At 38.6% G+C, this 14,604-nt stretch overlaps 1 protein-coding gene across 1 annotated transcript; it reads right to left on the reverse strand.

The window, feature by feature from the left end:
* Positions 1-613: 613 nt before the first annotated feature.
* Positions 614-13,342, reverse strand: LOC100824526 (nardilysin-like). The gene is made up of 19 exons (XM_003557915.4): positions 12,919-13,342; positions 12,363-12,438; positions 12,148-12,194; positions 10,930-11,042; positions 10,765-10,838; positions 10,564-10,659; positions 10,366-10,485; positions 10,020-10,253; positions 9,608-9,756; positions 9,012-9,168; positions 8,779-8,934; positions 7,845-8,221; positions 7,050-7,199; positions 5,317-5,499; positions 4,898-5,101; positions 4,409-4,515; positions 3,266-3,419; positions 2,380-2,501; positions 614-1,294 (listed from the first exon to the last, which is right to left on the reverse strand). Exons 1-19 carry the CDS (start codon positions 13,258-13,260, stop codon positions 1,048-1,050), a joined length of 3,108 nt encoding a protein of 1,035 aa, XP_003557963.1. The 5' UTR covers positions 13,261-13,342; the 3' UTR covers positions 614-1,047.
* Between the last annotated feature and the right edge of the window lie 1,262 nt (positions 13,343-14,604).

Raw genomic sequence — 14,604 nt, forward strand, 5'->3', positions numbered from 1 at the left:
GGACTGAAGTAGCGATTGAAACGCGAAGTGATGCAGTAATATCGTTACTTGCCGACATCGACATCTGCTTCGTGCGCCCCTTTTTCGTAGCCAAGTAATTGTGCCAACCAATTCATACAAATTTATATGTAGGAAAGAGTATTTAAACTATCAGAATAATTCTAAATTAACGAAAACAATTATTTGTTGATTTCTAAATAACTATTTCAGGCTTTCTAAATTAATCACGTGGGTGAATTTGGAACGATGGATTTAGTTGCCTGATTGCCTGAGATTGTTTAGATCACATCCCACTCGCTCTTATTGATAAATTCAGGGCCCAATATTCCGATCCGTACAGAATGGAGGGCGACGACGGCGGTGGCGTGCAAGGTGGAGGAGGGCGAGGACGGCCGGCACTGTTTTCATTGTCAGCATTGGTACAAGATAGGAGGGAGAACAGCTGAAGCCATGTTTTATTGTCAGCATTGAAAGGAAAAGAAACCATTAGTTACAAGATGAAAAACAAGGACACAAGGTAATCTTGGAAAATATGCTAATCCATGACTAGATAAGTAAAAATGCAATAGTACCAGTTCCAGCCATCTAATACGTGACAAAGAATAGAACCAAGTAACAAAAAATGAAGATCCCCATGATTAATGAGATTTACTGAGTAAATTCCAAATATAGCCGTAGCTGCTAGTTCAAAAACATGTACTGAATAAAGTCCAAATAAAGCCGCATTTGCTAGTTCAAAACTGTAAGTGCATGCTGCACTACAAAACACTAACACAATAACCAGCAAAAGATTACATTTGACATTGAATGGACGCTCAACAATTTACAAGCTGCAGACCAACTTAGTCTAATGCATGACAAGGTGGTGGATTTTCTGCAGAGCATTGTTTATATATCAACTATCAACTATCGTACATTGATGCTATTTCAGCTTGGCAGCCTCGGAGATGTCCAAGCTGTAACCACAAAAATGGTCGCTAGCCATCTGAGCTTCGAAGATGACATTTTATGTAGGTATGTATCAAACAAATTGCATATTCCTTCCCCTCAACAGAGGCTCGAATAAAATTGAGACGAAACCTTCAAAGATTTAACATCGTCAATTGCAGTCCATGACTGCTCTTGCAGCTTGGCAGCCTCAGCAATGTCCGAGTTGCAGCCATACACATGTATTGCCAATCGTCTACGCTTGGGAGATGATGATCTTATGTAAGTATCATACCAACTGATTACGTCCTCCTTCCGAACTGTCCTTAGCTCCTCAGCTTCCAGTTTGGACATATCAAACATATACCTATAATTGGATTTTCCACATGAGATTGTCAATATTAGGGAAGAAGGATACATGAAGTATTAATGACATCCATTCACTGTCCATCTGTCATTTTTATGTACATAAAAATGGAAGTAAAATAGTAAAGACTCAGGTAACAGGTGCCAAGATAGTTCAACAACATTCCCTAGAAGAATGAAAAACATCAAGTTCAAAGTGAATTAGATATATAGCCCCTTTTGAAAGATGGGATTTTTGTTAAGCCAAACATTTATATATACATCCAAGTCGAATTTCAAAGGGAGAACACATTTTACAAGCATGATAAATGCTGTTCAAATTCCATACATGACTATCATAAATGGAAGTTTAAATTACGGAAGGTACTAAGTTGGTGCAACATGTATATTGGTCGAATTATATTTTGAAAAAACAGACAATGAAGGGGCTTCGGGTTTCTTTGCCCAATTAACCACAATTGTGTACCACAGACTGTGATGCCGACATTGTTTTCAGTCATAATAGTTCTACCCAGTGAGAGGAAAGGGAAACATGTTACCAAACACTGATTTGCCAAGCTTATAACACGAAAATGGGCAAAAATAAGTCATTTCCAACTTTTCTGGCCAAGTTGTTAGCCTCCAGCCTATGGTCATTTGGCAATCAGCACTAAAATGGTTCGAAACAAATATGCGGCCTATTTGTCATCAGCACAGCCTAGTAACGGAGCCTTAGCCTGGACAATTTGTTATCAGAGCGGTACTGGGCTAAAAGACCAGTGTGCCTACATAGTTCTTATCGGTTTTGTCTCTTCTATTCGATCGACATCTCGCCCTGCTGCCATTGGAGATTAGTTCGTCAGCTCGTGGCAGTGGACTCCACCCTACCTTTGCAAAAGGACTTACCCCCGCTGATAATGCTTACTTCTGATTGATTTTGAGACGCAGAACTTTTGTGTTTCTCGAAGAAAAAGATGATCTAATTGGTATGTTATCAGTTTTCAAAGCTTGGTACTGATCTTACTTAAAAGCTTTAGCCTTCAGGTAGATATTTTAATTCATTGTGCGAAGTTCCGAAGTGGTCTTTCAGCAAGAAAGAAGCTATACCTTTTGTCAACGATCTGCGACCAATAATCACCAGTTTGATAGCTAAGTGAAGGATCTTTTTCGAGTTTATCGGCTATTAGCCCACTCTTGTGATGCTCAAAAGTCTCCTCATCGAGCGCATCCTGCAAATTGCACATGTGTTGGCCAAAAGTAAGAAACTAATGGTGAAACTACAATTAATTTATCTTTCAGTCTCCATATATTGTGAGGTTTGTACTAAAAACAATAATATATACGGAGGTGAATACAAAATTTCCAAAACAAAATTATTGTATTGTGAATTCAAACACGTAAAGATCAAGGAAAAATAACGAAGAGAATAGCATGAATTCAAGATAATTCCACAACAAACTTATTGCATTGTGAATTCAAGTATTTTCTTGTGTTCTCCAATTGCGTGAACAGAAGATAGGTGATAACAGTTTGTGTATGGAATTTTCATATTCAAAGATCAACATGCAGCAGATATTATTTCGTGAAGACAAGAATACATGAATAAAGAAAGGATATACCAATAAATGTACTTGGTTAAGATTGCAACTTGCAAGTCAAGCAAAGTTCATTTTGAAACATATTGTGAAGAAACATCTCAAAGGCAATTTGTATAGACATTCTTGTTTAAATAAAAGGAAAATCAAAAGGACAAATCAAAACGCAAAATCAGGCCTTGCATTCTGGGTCAGAGAAAAACACCCTATGCAATTATAAAAATTAAGTTAATGCACGAAGCATGTCAATAACACATTTAAAGAATGTCCTTGTCTCAAGAATCTTTGTAGATGCATAAAAATATTGATAAACCTACACTCATCAGGTGCAAATCTCAAATGGTAGTCTGATACAATGAATGGCTAACACAGACATGTGAATTGGGATAGGAGCATACCAGCAAAGAAGATAGACCATTAATGAAGTTATCAATCCGGCTTTGTAGGTAAACAGGGCTATACTTGGAGGACATTACTCGAAAGCAATACGCCAGCACCCGATATGTCATCCGTGGACTAGAGTCCACAGTATAACCAAGCTGCTCCTTCGTTCTGTCATTGGAACACCAAAGAAAATGAATCAGCAAGGTTGTTGCAACATATAAAAGTAAAGGTATTGCTCCCTCCAGTCAAAAAATGACAAGACAAGAACAGTCAAAATTACTCTTGAACAACAACTTAATAAAACTAGAATCGTGCAAGCTTAAAAGAACATGTGTATATTTGCCTAGAACACACATGGATAATACTCCATCCATATCACAATATTGGCACTTTATTTGGAAAATGTTTCAATGTTGGCTGCGCTCTGATACACCAATACATAATATATGTATCTGACAGGCATAAGATACGGATTCGTCTGAATATGGGATACATCCGGATGTGTATCCACTGAGTCATGACACTTTCATGTTTATTGCCTTCATAAGTTCATGCCTAGAAACAGGACATGCAATTTTTTACCCAAAAAGCAGGACATACTTCAATATTTATTGCCTTTGAACTTGAGTTTAATTTCCTATGTACATCTCTACAGAAATGATTTAATAATTACAGTTAAATATAATAAATAAATTATTCATTTTGAAAAATACAGTTAAATATATCGATATATTGGCATTTTTGGTAATCAGCATTTCCCCATGTCTGTATACATCCAAAACTGTAGACGTATCTGCATTGTCGCTACACGTTGGACCAAGAGTACAAACACATGTTTTATTACTACTCCCTCCGATCCATATTAGTTGTCGTTGATTTAGTACAACTTTGCACTAAATCTGCGACAAGTAATATGGGTCAGAGGGAGTACAACATTTCCAGTTTCTAACCATAACGTAATACTGTAAAACAGAGTTATAGTTGTCATATGCCATTTAATAGGGATATGCATGCCCAATGTAAATTACTTCTTAGATTTGATACCTCCGTAATCTGTGTGCACAGTGGGCTTGACTAAATACTGTGGGTGCTGTATTTTAGAGTAGGTTTGCATTAATTGGCATACTTCATATAAACAATAAGAGAATACATTAAACCTGAGCTGATCAAAACAAGGTTCTTCAATGATGTTGCTGAAAAGATCTGTGATAGCTCTGAGTCTTGTTGCCTCCTTTCCAACATCTTGCTCTACTGGAAAATAAACCTGACAAGAAAAATGATGTATCAAAAGGCTATCGGATTATCCTGAAACAGAAAAAAAAAATCGATCTCTTGAGGTTCCAGTTCAGATGCTCGTGCAACATATATCAAACTGGTTGTGCATCACACATGAGGGGTTCCAGATCTGGGATACTGCTCAACATAGGCTAATCTAGAAATAGGATACTATTAAAAGAAGGGTTCCAGACCTGGGATAATGTTCAACATATAATCAGGCTATTCTAGAAATAAGATATACTATTACAAAGAAGGGTTCCAGGCCTGGGATACTGTTTAACATATAAATGGGAATTTCAAATGGCATCTCTACCAACATGCAAAAGTATTATGCTTTAGTACGGTAATCAACAGGGCCAGAATATAACCTCAACCACAGAATTCTCTTCAGGGTCATTCTTCACACGTACACTTCTAAGAAAGTTTGCACCATTAGGAATGCAAAAAACTCGCTCCCCATGCCTTGCCTCCTCTGGCAGTGTCTGAGCTGACAGAGTATTTCGGAATATTTTTGATATATGTATTACCTCCTCGCCTGAAAGGTTACCATGACAGAGACCCTCAATGTGCAACTGCATGTTTGCAAACAGAAAGTGGTTTATATAATCTAGCAAATGGTTACGTTGTGCAAAAATCATCCTTGATGTTGATTTATCAGAACCAACTGTCAACCAGCACCTTTCATCTTTGAACATCATTTGGTACACGTCAGAACAGGCGGCACCAGAAACATTGAAGGAAAAAAAAAGATATGTATGGCACAGTAGATCATTGGGGTACTTGATACCTGAGAAAGAAGCTCCGGAACAAATGCTGCCAGATCAGAAAAGGTTAACGTCGCAAGAACCTCCAACTTTTCATCAACGTCCCAGAATATTTCACGCAAGACTTGTAGCCTCAAGTAGGTGGAATGGCTCATAGGTTTCATATTTGTGTTTTTGTAAGCTCTTTCCAAATCCTCCTTAATGACCTGGTGAATGTACAATAAAGCAGTATATAAATACCAAGGTGCAGAAGTTTATGGTTTTGTGAGAAATGTGAGGTTTCGTGCAGATATAACAGAAGATAAACAAACTGATACAATTCACTAACACTACCTAGCTTCTGTATGGAAAAGACCGAACCCTTTTCCTTAGTCCAAGTGCTTGTATCATTATTCAGTAAATCTGAATAATCTTATTCAGATGAAGACTAACATATGCCCCACTTTTTAAGCTGTTACTCTTCTTTTTTCAGCTGTGTAACTAAAATCAGCACTTAGGTCTAGGAGCTGCACTGAAGTGTCAAAATGGCCCTTGTATGTAGTGATACAAAACCAATCCTGCAGATCAGAACATGTGTACCCGGCCCGGCAGTAACCACTGAGTAAGTTCCCCGAATTCAGAAAAGATGATATAAACAGGTCACCCCAGCACAATCCCCTCCTAAACAGCACAACTTCCATTGAAGTAGGTAGATTAAAGGTTCCATGCAAGAATTGCATTTATAGAAAAATCCCTGATAGGCTGCTAAAAAAAAGCTAGTACTCCCTCCGTTCCATAATTCTTGTCGAAATATTACATGTATCTAGACATTTTTTAAGAATAGATACATCTATTTTTGGGTAAATTTGAGACAAGAATTATGAAACGGAGGAATACTTGTTTTTTTCTATAATTACTCCCTGGTGCCTCTTTTGACTTTGGAATTTGGAATGCAGCCTCTTTATCAATATACACTGTTTCTTTTTACACATTAAATCTATAACATCCCATATTCAATCCAAGCGGTGCCTGGTCAATGTAAACCAGCCTAAGTTCAGTTTTTCCCTGGTTTATGAGAGAAATGGAAATGTGAACCCTGATCTGAGCAATGGAAACAGTAAAATACACCATCGGCGCGTTCCCCAAGTGGATTCCCCGCGGTCGATGACGATCGTCGGAGTCCTGATCGCCGCTTAGATGTTGCTTAGAGGGACACAAACCGTTCGCCGCCCCAACACATTTGCAGATACCCCCCTAAGAAATTACAGCAGCAACCCGCAGTCCAGCCCTAGACCGACTTGGCGGACACGTGGCCAGTTTTACCCCTTCCAATTCATTTTTGGACTAACCTATATCACTATTCCCAGTTTAGGGTGTTATGTGTGTGTTTTCTGAGTTTGTGGACTGAAGCGTTCATTCGCTCCAAGTTTATGGACTAGTGATGTAGTTTACTTCAATGGAAAATCCCATAGATGGCATTTTTGTAGCAGCCAGGCGCAAGAAACCCAAATGAATACCAACAGAACGATATAAGCCAGTCAAATAAGCATTTAGGCAGTGGTCCATAGGTCAAAGATTAAGACAGAAAAAAATGCAGTCAGAACAAGGCAATAAATACTTTTCCTACTCTGAGTATGTCGATATTACAAGAACATTATCAATGTTCTCAATTGTTGTTGTGGAACATTATTGGAAAAGGTAGAAGGCACAAAATTACAACTTCCAAGCAAGCGTATCATATCTGTATTTCAAAGTTATCTAGAGAAAGATTCATTACCTCAAACCTATCTATCTTTGGAGAGAATGATTGAGAAGCAGCCAAGATGTTGGAAAGCAGGATGGCCAGCTTGTCATTGTAGCCATAAAGCTTTAACTCGAGGTTGCTACCAACAACAGATAATGAAGTCTCAAGTTTAGCCACATAAGCCTGGGAGTCATAAACCAATTGTGAATAAATAACACACATAAGGCAATCAACAAGCAGCCAATAATTCCAATACTGAGGTACAAAAGTAAATAAGATTGCAAGTACTAAAAAGAGCAGAACGACGATAGTCAGTTCTCTGATATCTGATCCAAAGGCAAGACGCAAATTGAAATACTGCATAGTAGATGGCTGAGTTGTACTGTCATTTACTGCATCTAGGCTTCAGTGAGTGAAAAATAAACTTGGCAAAACATTATTTATTTTTGAAAAAGGAAATCTGGCCAAACAACATCACACAACATTTTAGTAATCAACAAATGAATCCAAATTTCTAGGGATAAAATTCATGACCTTTACACTCAAATTTCTTGCATTAGTAACAAACTTTGGATCTGATGCAAACGGCAAATGTCCAACAAATGTCAGACCTTCCCATTTACGCCATGCCAGTATAAATCTCGGTCACTCTTAATTCAGTTTGATAGTGAAAAAATATTAGCAGCACAAGGAAAGCAACCACAATCACGGATGATGAAATATGTTTATAGTCTAGATGGGTATATGGTATGTACAATTTAGGCGCGAGAACATGGAATTTTACGAAGCTCGTAAAACTAGTTCCGACACAAAACCAATAATACCCACCTGATAGAGGACCTCATTTAGCTCATCTTTAAGAAGGTTTGCAAATAAATCTGTTAGGACAGAGTTTCTGAGGCTGCTACAACCATCCTTGACAGAAATCAAAAAGTATGTGTTGGCACGAGGAACATTAAATGTACTATCCATCTTGTACCAGAGCTTTATGAATGGTTCATCCACAATACATCGAGGATTATCGTCATTTAGGGATTTATCTATGCTAGCATTCCGCAGAGTGAAGTCCCCTGGGATAAATTCATTTTTCCGAGGTAAATGAAAATTAGCATCTATCTGCCCAGGGTTTCTCCAGCTTTCAATCAAAGATGATGGAATGTCCTCTTCAATATACTGCGAACCAAACCAAGGTTCACATTTAATAGCTGCAGCAAACAGATTGTGTTAGAAATGAAATTTGATGAGGTGATCAGGCATAATACACAGTCGAACAAATTGTGAACTGGGCTTACAATTAACTTTATAACTCCACACGGAATGTCTCGGCATGGATGATAAACATAAATCTCAAAGTATGAAGTCCAAAACAAACAAGCTATCGCTGGATATAAAAATTCTACAAACAGAACGAATTTCATTTGTGAAAAAATTGTATTGCCTTATTCAAGCATGAAATGGCATTAATATTTTTGCTACAATTATCATACCAGAATAATGGTCCAGAATGTAAAAAAGAAGAGTGCACATACATTTGTACACTACATTTGGGAGGGGGAGAAAAAGGTGAGCAGATCTCTTTTGACATAGCAATATGGCGATCAAGAGTCATGATATAGCAATGTTGAATTAAGAACTTTAAAAAACTTGCATCATGTTGCATGAGCCGATAGTTCACAAGCCTGGCATGGGAGCATGGTGCATTAACTAGAAGAAAAGAAAAAACACAACAGAATTTGGCAGCAAGCACTGGACTACTGGTTACCTTGGGACTGTTTATCAAACAATTTAGAAAGTATATCAACTCTCATGTTGTCTGGATGGAAGAAGCTCAAAACATGCTTGACTAACTCCGGTTCCCATCCCTCGTATAAATATTCTCCAGCAACGATATGCTTTTCAGAATAAAATAACATATTTTCTGTGAATTAAAGGGTCAGTAAATCATGTATCTATTATGTAAACTAAAAGAGAAACAAACATGGAAAATGTGAAGACCTGCAAGATCTACTACATAATCATCCGGAGGTTGCTCTTCTGCAAATCTGAACTCCATGTACCCAATGTCCTGGAGTTCCTTAAATATCCATTCTTGTGGATCAGACTGCTTAAGTAAGTTAAGATATTGGTATACAGCCGTGATGACCTCGTAGAGCTGCACAAGCATTCCATGGCAAACAATGTTATAAATAGCATAGTGTGTGGACTAAGGGAGACGGTTAGATGAACCGCCATGAGAGATAGCGAGTGTGGTGTATTAGGTTTCTGTTGACATTTTTCCTTTCATTTTATGAAAAGGCCCTTCATGGCCAAATCTTGTACTCCCTCTGGCCGGAATTACTTGTCACTAATTTAGTACAATTTATACTTAATCTGGGACAAGTAATATGGGTCGGAGGGAGTACATTATTTGCTGTCCTGACTAATAAAAAGATGTACAAAGCTTTTCTACGTTCTAAAAAAAAAATCAGTTCTGCCAAAGTATTGTAAAGACTGAAGTACATTGAGGTGAGAAGAAAAGGAGTTTCAACCACCAAATATTTTCATATACATAAATAGAATTAGAAAGGTAAACATCATATGAACCTGCATACATTTTTCAGTCCTGAGTCAGTAAGGCGGATAGACATTTCAAAGATATAGGCATATGAGGATCGCTGTGCTCCACCACTGCCAACACCAGCACTCAACGAGCTAGCCCAACCTTTAGCTTTCAGAAAGTAAAGTAAGCTTCCCTTGCCCTCTGAAAATGAAAACGATATGGTCAGTTGCTAAATGGTAGGGGCATGATTACATTGATTATACCTCTGAATGCTTCGAACCCACATTAAACTAGATAGTAACCAACAATAATTATTCAATAATGAATTGACTTTCTACTGCAAAAAGATTTCAAACAGAACTACTTCAAAATAAATTGCATGCCTGGCATTCAGTCAGTAACCTACATCACCCACATGGAAGAGCAAAAATTACAGCTACAGTTTTACATGAGTTAGTATTTACCATGTCCAAGGAGATGTGCCAAATAATCTTCTGGTTTCTTCATGTATTCCTTGTGCAGGCAAGGAAGTGTCCATGATAGGTAAAGGCTATGAACATCTCTAACAGCCTCTAACTTATGAAGTTTACCAGACTTCCAAAAAGGCATATTGGTCTTTGGACTTATATCTAACAGAGGGCCAGCTTTAACCTTACTGAATAGCTCCATGGTCCAGGCTTCTAGAGTGTCAAGTGGTTCTGAAACAAATGAATCACACAGATTGAATATCTAAAGAACCAAAGATCAATTCATGGATATGCTTCATTGAAGTCAGTCATGATACAATTTAAAATAGTTAACTATGCTCACCTCCCCCAATTATAACTAGCTTCATCATCCCTCCGTGATAGTTACTCGTGTACATCTGCAAAATCTCTTCCCTTAGATTGATTCCACTGCCCATCGCCTCAACCAAGCTTTTCTTGTTTCCTACAGATAATCTCAAAAGATCAGCCCAATAAAATCCAATGAAAACCACCACATTAAGCGAAAAGATGGCTATCGTACCCCAGGTAAATCTATTCAAAGGGTGCCCATGAGAGCAAGTGTGGGACTGAAGTTGGTAAAGACGGCAGCTATCACTTTGCAAAACTTGGTTGAACTCTAACAAAACATAATAGGTGAAGCAACATAAATCATAATGTATATTTTACACACCGAAACAATTAGTAGCGGTGATCGCATATTCAAAAGGGGGGAAACCCATACCTGAGTCTACCGCTAATATCTCACGGTCCATAGCTTCAGCCTTAACAAGAGGTGATACAAAAAACTGAGAAAACCTAAGAATGGAATCAAAACTATGTATTAATCCTAACTGAAATGATGTTGTAAAGTAAAAGCATCAGAATGAACAATAGAAGATGAAGCTACCTGTCCAGTGCTCCCTTTAGATACTCTCGCTTGACATCAAAATGGTAGCATGTGTATTCAGTTTCAGTAAAAGCATTGGATGAACCCCCATGCTTGGACAAGTAACTGTCATACTACATAAGAACATATGTCAAATCGTTATAAAGTACTACTTTCACCAAAGTTTATAAATTCGGAATGTATCCGCAGACAAATTACTCAGATATGTAACAAATTGCCAACGTAACAAACCAACATAGCATGTGAGATCAATAGAATGCAGAAGTCCTAGGACTATCCAAGCAATGTTTATAGCATGTAATACTATCTGCTATAGTGGAGAAAGGGCTGTTATGTAGCAACTGCTGTCATTTTGTCGCATATTTGCAGCACTTAGCAGCCCTATAGTGTGTAGTGTCAAGTGCTATAGTTGCACTTTGGAATTGATATATTTCAGGCTTCCGTTTGAGCCCTAACACAAGGCAAATTTATGTTGTATTCATAATTCATTAGTATTTCACTCCCTCATTCTGTTTACAAAGATGTACTTTTACTGAGCACAAAGATTGAGAAAGTGCAAAAGAGAATGACTACAGTACCTTCCATTAGTGCTAGCTATGATGGTTTTCTTGGATAACTATGCATGATCCTTAGGATACAAAATGAAATAAATAAAAGCATTAGAAAGAAAGAAGAAAGAAAGAAGGAAGAAAGAACTGAGATAAACTAGTACCACACACCATATGTGTTAACTAGATATAAAATCTAGTATGCCTTGTAGAAAGCATAAAAAGAGAAAGAACAGGCAAGTTGGAAGCCCTAATTCTTCATGCAGGAAAAAAGGAGACAAAGAGTATTTACTATTTAGTTCGTCATCTTGATCGGAGGATGAAAGATTTGTTAACATAATCTATGTGGTAATATTAGGTTTTATAATCTTCATTCAACATTGACTCGTCTATTAACTTCATAGCTCAGATTCTGACAGATAAAGCAGTGTTTACACACTACACTATACATCACAACTATACGGCTATACTCTATCCAGTGCAAAATGGCTTCACTGCTATGTTTCCACTCCACACAAATTAAAAAAATTGATCCATAAAGCATGTTTGGTGATAGAAATAAGGGAACTAGACAGTCAACACATACAGAACTTCCTCAGATACAGCTAATCTAAGGGCTTGATACACAGAACAATAGAAAGGGTCGTAAAAGCATAGACATTGTACAAACCTCGTTTTCATCTGGAAATTCAGAACTCCCCATAAAAAGCATGTGCTCTGAAAAAAATTAGCATACTTCAGATTATTACTAGCTAGCGTGTATAGATCAGCACGGCAGGCTACTTTCATCCAAGATAGCATCAAGCAGAAGGCGAAGTAGTTTTGATCTTTTAAGCTCAGCCTTAATAAGAAATATGTCAAACAAAAATGACAAGGAATGCATACCTAGAAAATGAGCCAAGCCTTGTGCGTTTGGAGGGTCAGCAAAACTGCCCATGCCAACACACATTGCAGCAGCAGCCTGGAATATGATGCATCATGTAAGCACAAGCCAAACAAAACATCAAACTTCTAACACGCATAACAAATCACACCTAGCAAAATCCATCTCTTCCAAACTTGTAAAAATTCACCTAAAAAAACTTGTAAGATTAACATAAAAAAGACAGCCATATTTCTTACTGTCAAGTTGTCACTTGGTTCATTACCACAATCTAATCACTTCAATGCACAAAGTACTGTTAACAGTTCAACAAGCAGATTTACCTCCTGAGCTCAGTTTCCAACAAAAAAAGTTAACAAAGCAAAAAAAATCAATTCCCGTTCCAGTGGTTCGGATGCAACTAGCTGATCATCGGCAACAGGACTAAAGCTGCTAGATCCAACTATTTTCCATAATGCAGCATCAGTGTCACCATACAGACGAGAGTGATCTAATGTAGTTGCAAATTTAATTTAATAGAGTAAGTAAAGGTCGCCTAAGAGTAAAACCCATCGCTACCTTCTTAATGACCGGCTCGGAGCCGCCCTTCTCCTTCCTCCTCTTCGGCTCGCTCCCATCCTCATCCTCCTCGTCTTCTTCTTCTTCGTCGTCGTCGTCCTCCCCCTCCTCGTCGCTGTACTCTTCGTCATCGTCTTCACCTTCCTCGTCATCGTCATCATCCTCGTTCTCCATGTCCACGTCTTCGCTGGGATTGGGAACAGGGCAGCCGTCTGCGTAGATCTCCGGGTCGTGGACGAGGAGGGCGCAGAGGCCGTTGGCGAGGCGGAGGAGCCGGTAGGAGCGGTTGTCGTTGGGGGACTTGACCACCAGCTCGTCGTCGCGCGACACAGCCGACGCCATCTCTGCCGCCGCCGCCGCCGCCTGTCGATACGAAAGAGGGAGGGAGGTGGTGGGAGAGTTGTGAGGCAACACCAGCAGCGCGCCTCCTCCGCTGTTTATATCTCGTTTTTGTTTATTTAGGGTTACATAGGCAGCTTGCGCGATTGGACCAGCGTTTCACTTTTCTTTTCTTTTATTTTCCTTTCCCTTTTTAGATCAGCTTACGCCGGCCAAGTTTCATCAGACAATCGCTTGGGACACAAGAATTTTGGAAAATACGGTTCAAACCGATACCGTGATAGTGTTGTGGTTTGGTATCACAGTCGATTATCATTTTCCCCTGACTTATGTTTCCCTAACCAACCACTTCTATGTAAGAATATTCATAGAAAGTTACACAATCCTTTCATGGTCTTTGTTTGGATTAGAGTAAGCATATCACAGTTCAGCATCTGCAGACCAAGTCTAATTCATTTTTTTCAAATCGACACACATTTGTGATGCTAGACCAGTAAAGTGTCGCCCCAGAAAACTTGAAGAACATTTGATCTCGGTGTCATGACTCCCAGCGGCTGCTAGCAAACGATGCGGATGATTTGGAACGAGGGAAAGAGTGAAGGGAGTTCGTGCAGTAGCACCATAGGGGTAACCGTCCCTCTTGAAATTCATACCATTTACTTGTACATACAAAAAGGTGATCCACAACACCTTTCAATGGTTCGCCATGGACCGGTAGCAAATTGCAAGTACGCATCCGTTTCTAAATACTTGTCGTGCTTTTAGCTTTGTGATGACAAGTATTTAGGACCGGAGGAAGTAGCTTTGTGTGAATCTGACAATCTATTTTGATGCAGCTTCATGTACAATTTCGTTCAGAAAGTATCTTACCCATAGAGTACACACGCAAAATGACAAATGTGTCGATCTATAATAGAAACACTATCCATCTATCGTAGATACAAATATACTTTTCTTTTCTATATCTCTCATGTAATATTATTGCTAATTGAAACTTCACATATATCTAGTGTATGCAGGGTTTTTTTTCAGACTCTTTAGACTCCTAAATATAATTTTCGGTTTTTTTAGAACTTCGGACTGCAGAGCCCGAGCTCCGAACGTCTGTACATATATCTAGTTTTTGTCAGTGAAGTACTTCTTAGTTCGCTTTCATTATTTCTGTCAAAGACTGTTCACACTGATTATCATGAACACATCATTAACTCATGTGTCCCTGACAAACACTGGGGCCGATAAACAGCGCGGGCTCGCGACTTGCAAGGGCCGACATATCTTCCTGCAAAAAGCATCTAGAATCCTAGCTTGACAGGGGAGAGAAAGTTCATTCGATACACATGCATTGTC

The sequence above is a fragment of the Brachypodium distachyon genome, chromosome 1 (genome assembly GCF_000005505.3).
Source record: "Brachypodium distachyon strain Bd21 chromosome 1, Brachypodium_distachyon_v3.0, whole genome shotgun sequence".
Lineage (NCBI taxonomy): Eukaryota > Viridiplantae > Streptophyta > Magnoliopsida > Poales > Poaceae > Brachypodium > Brachypodium distachyon.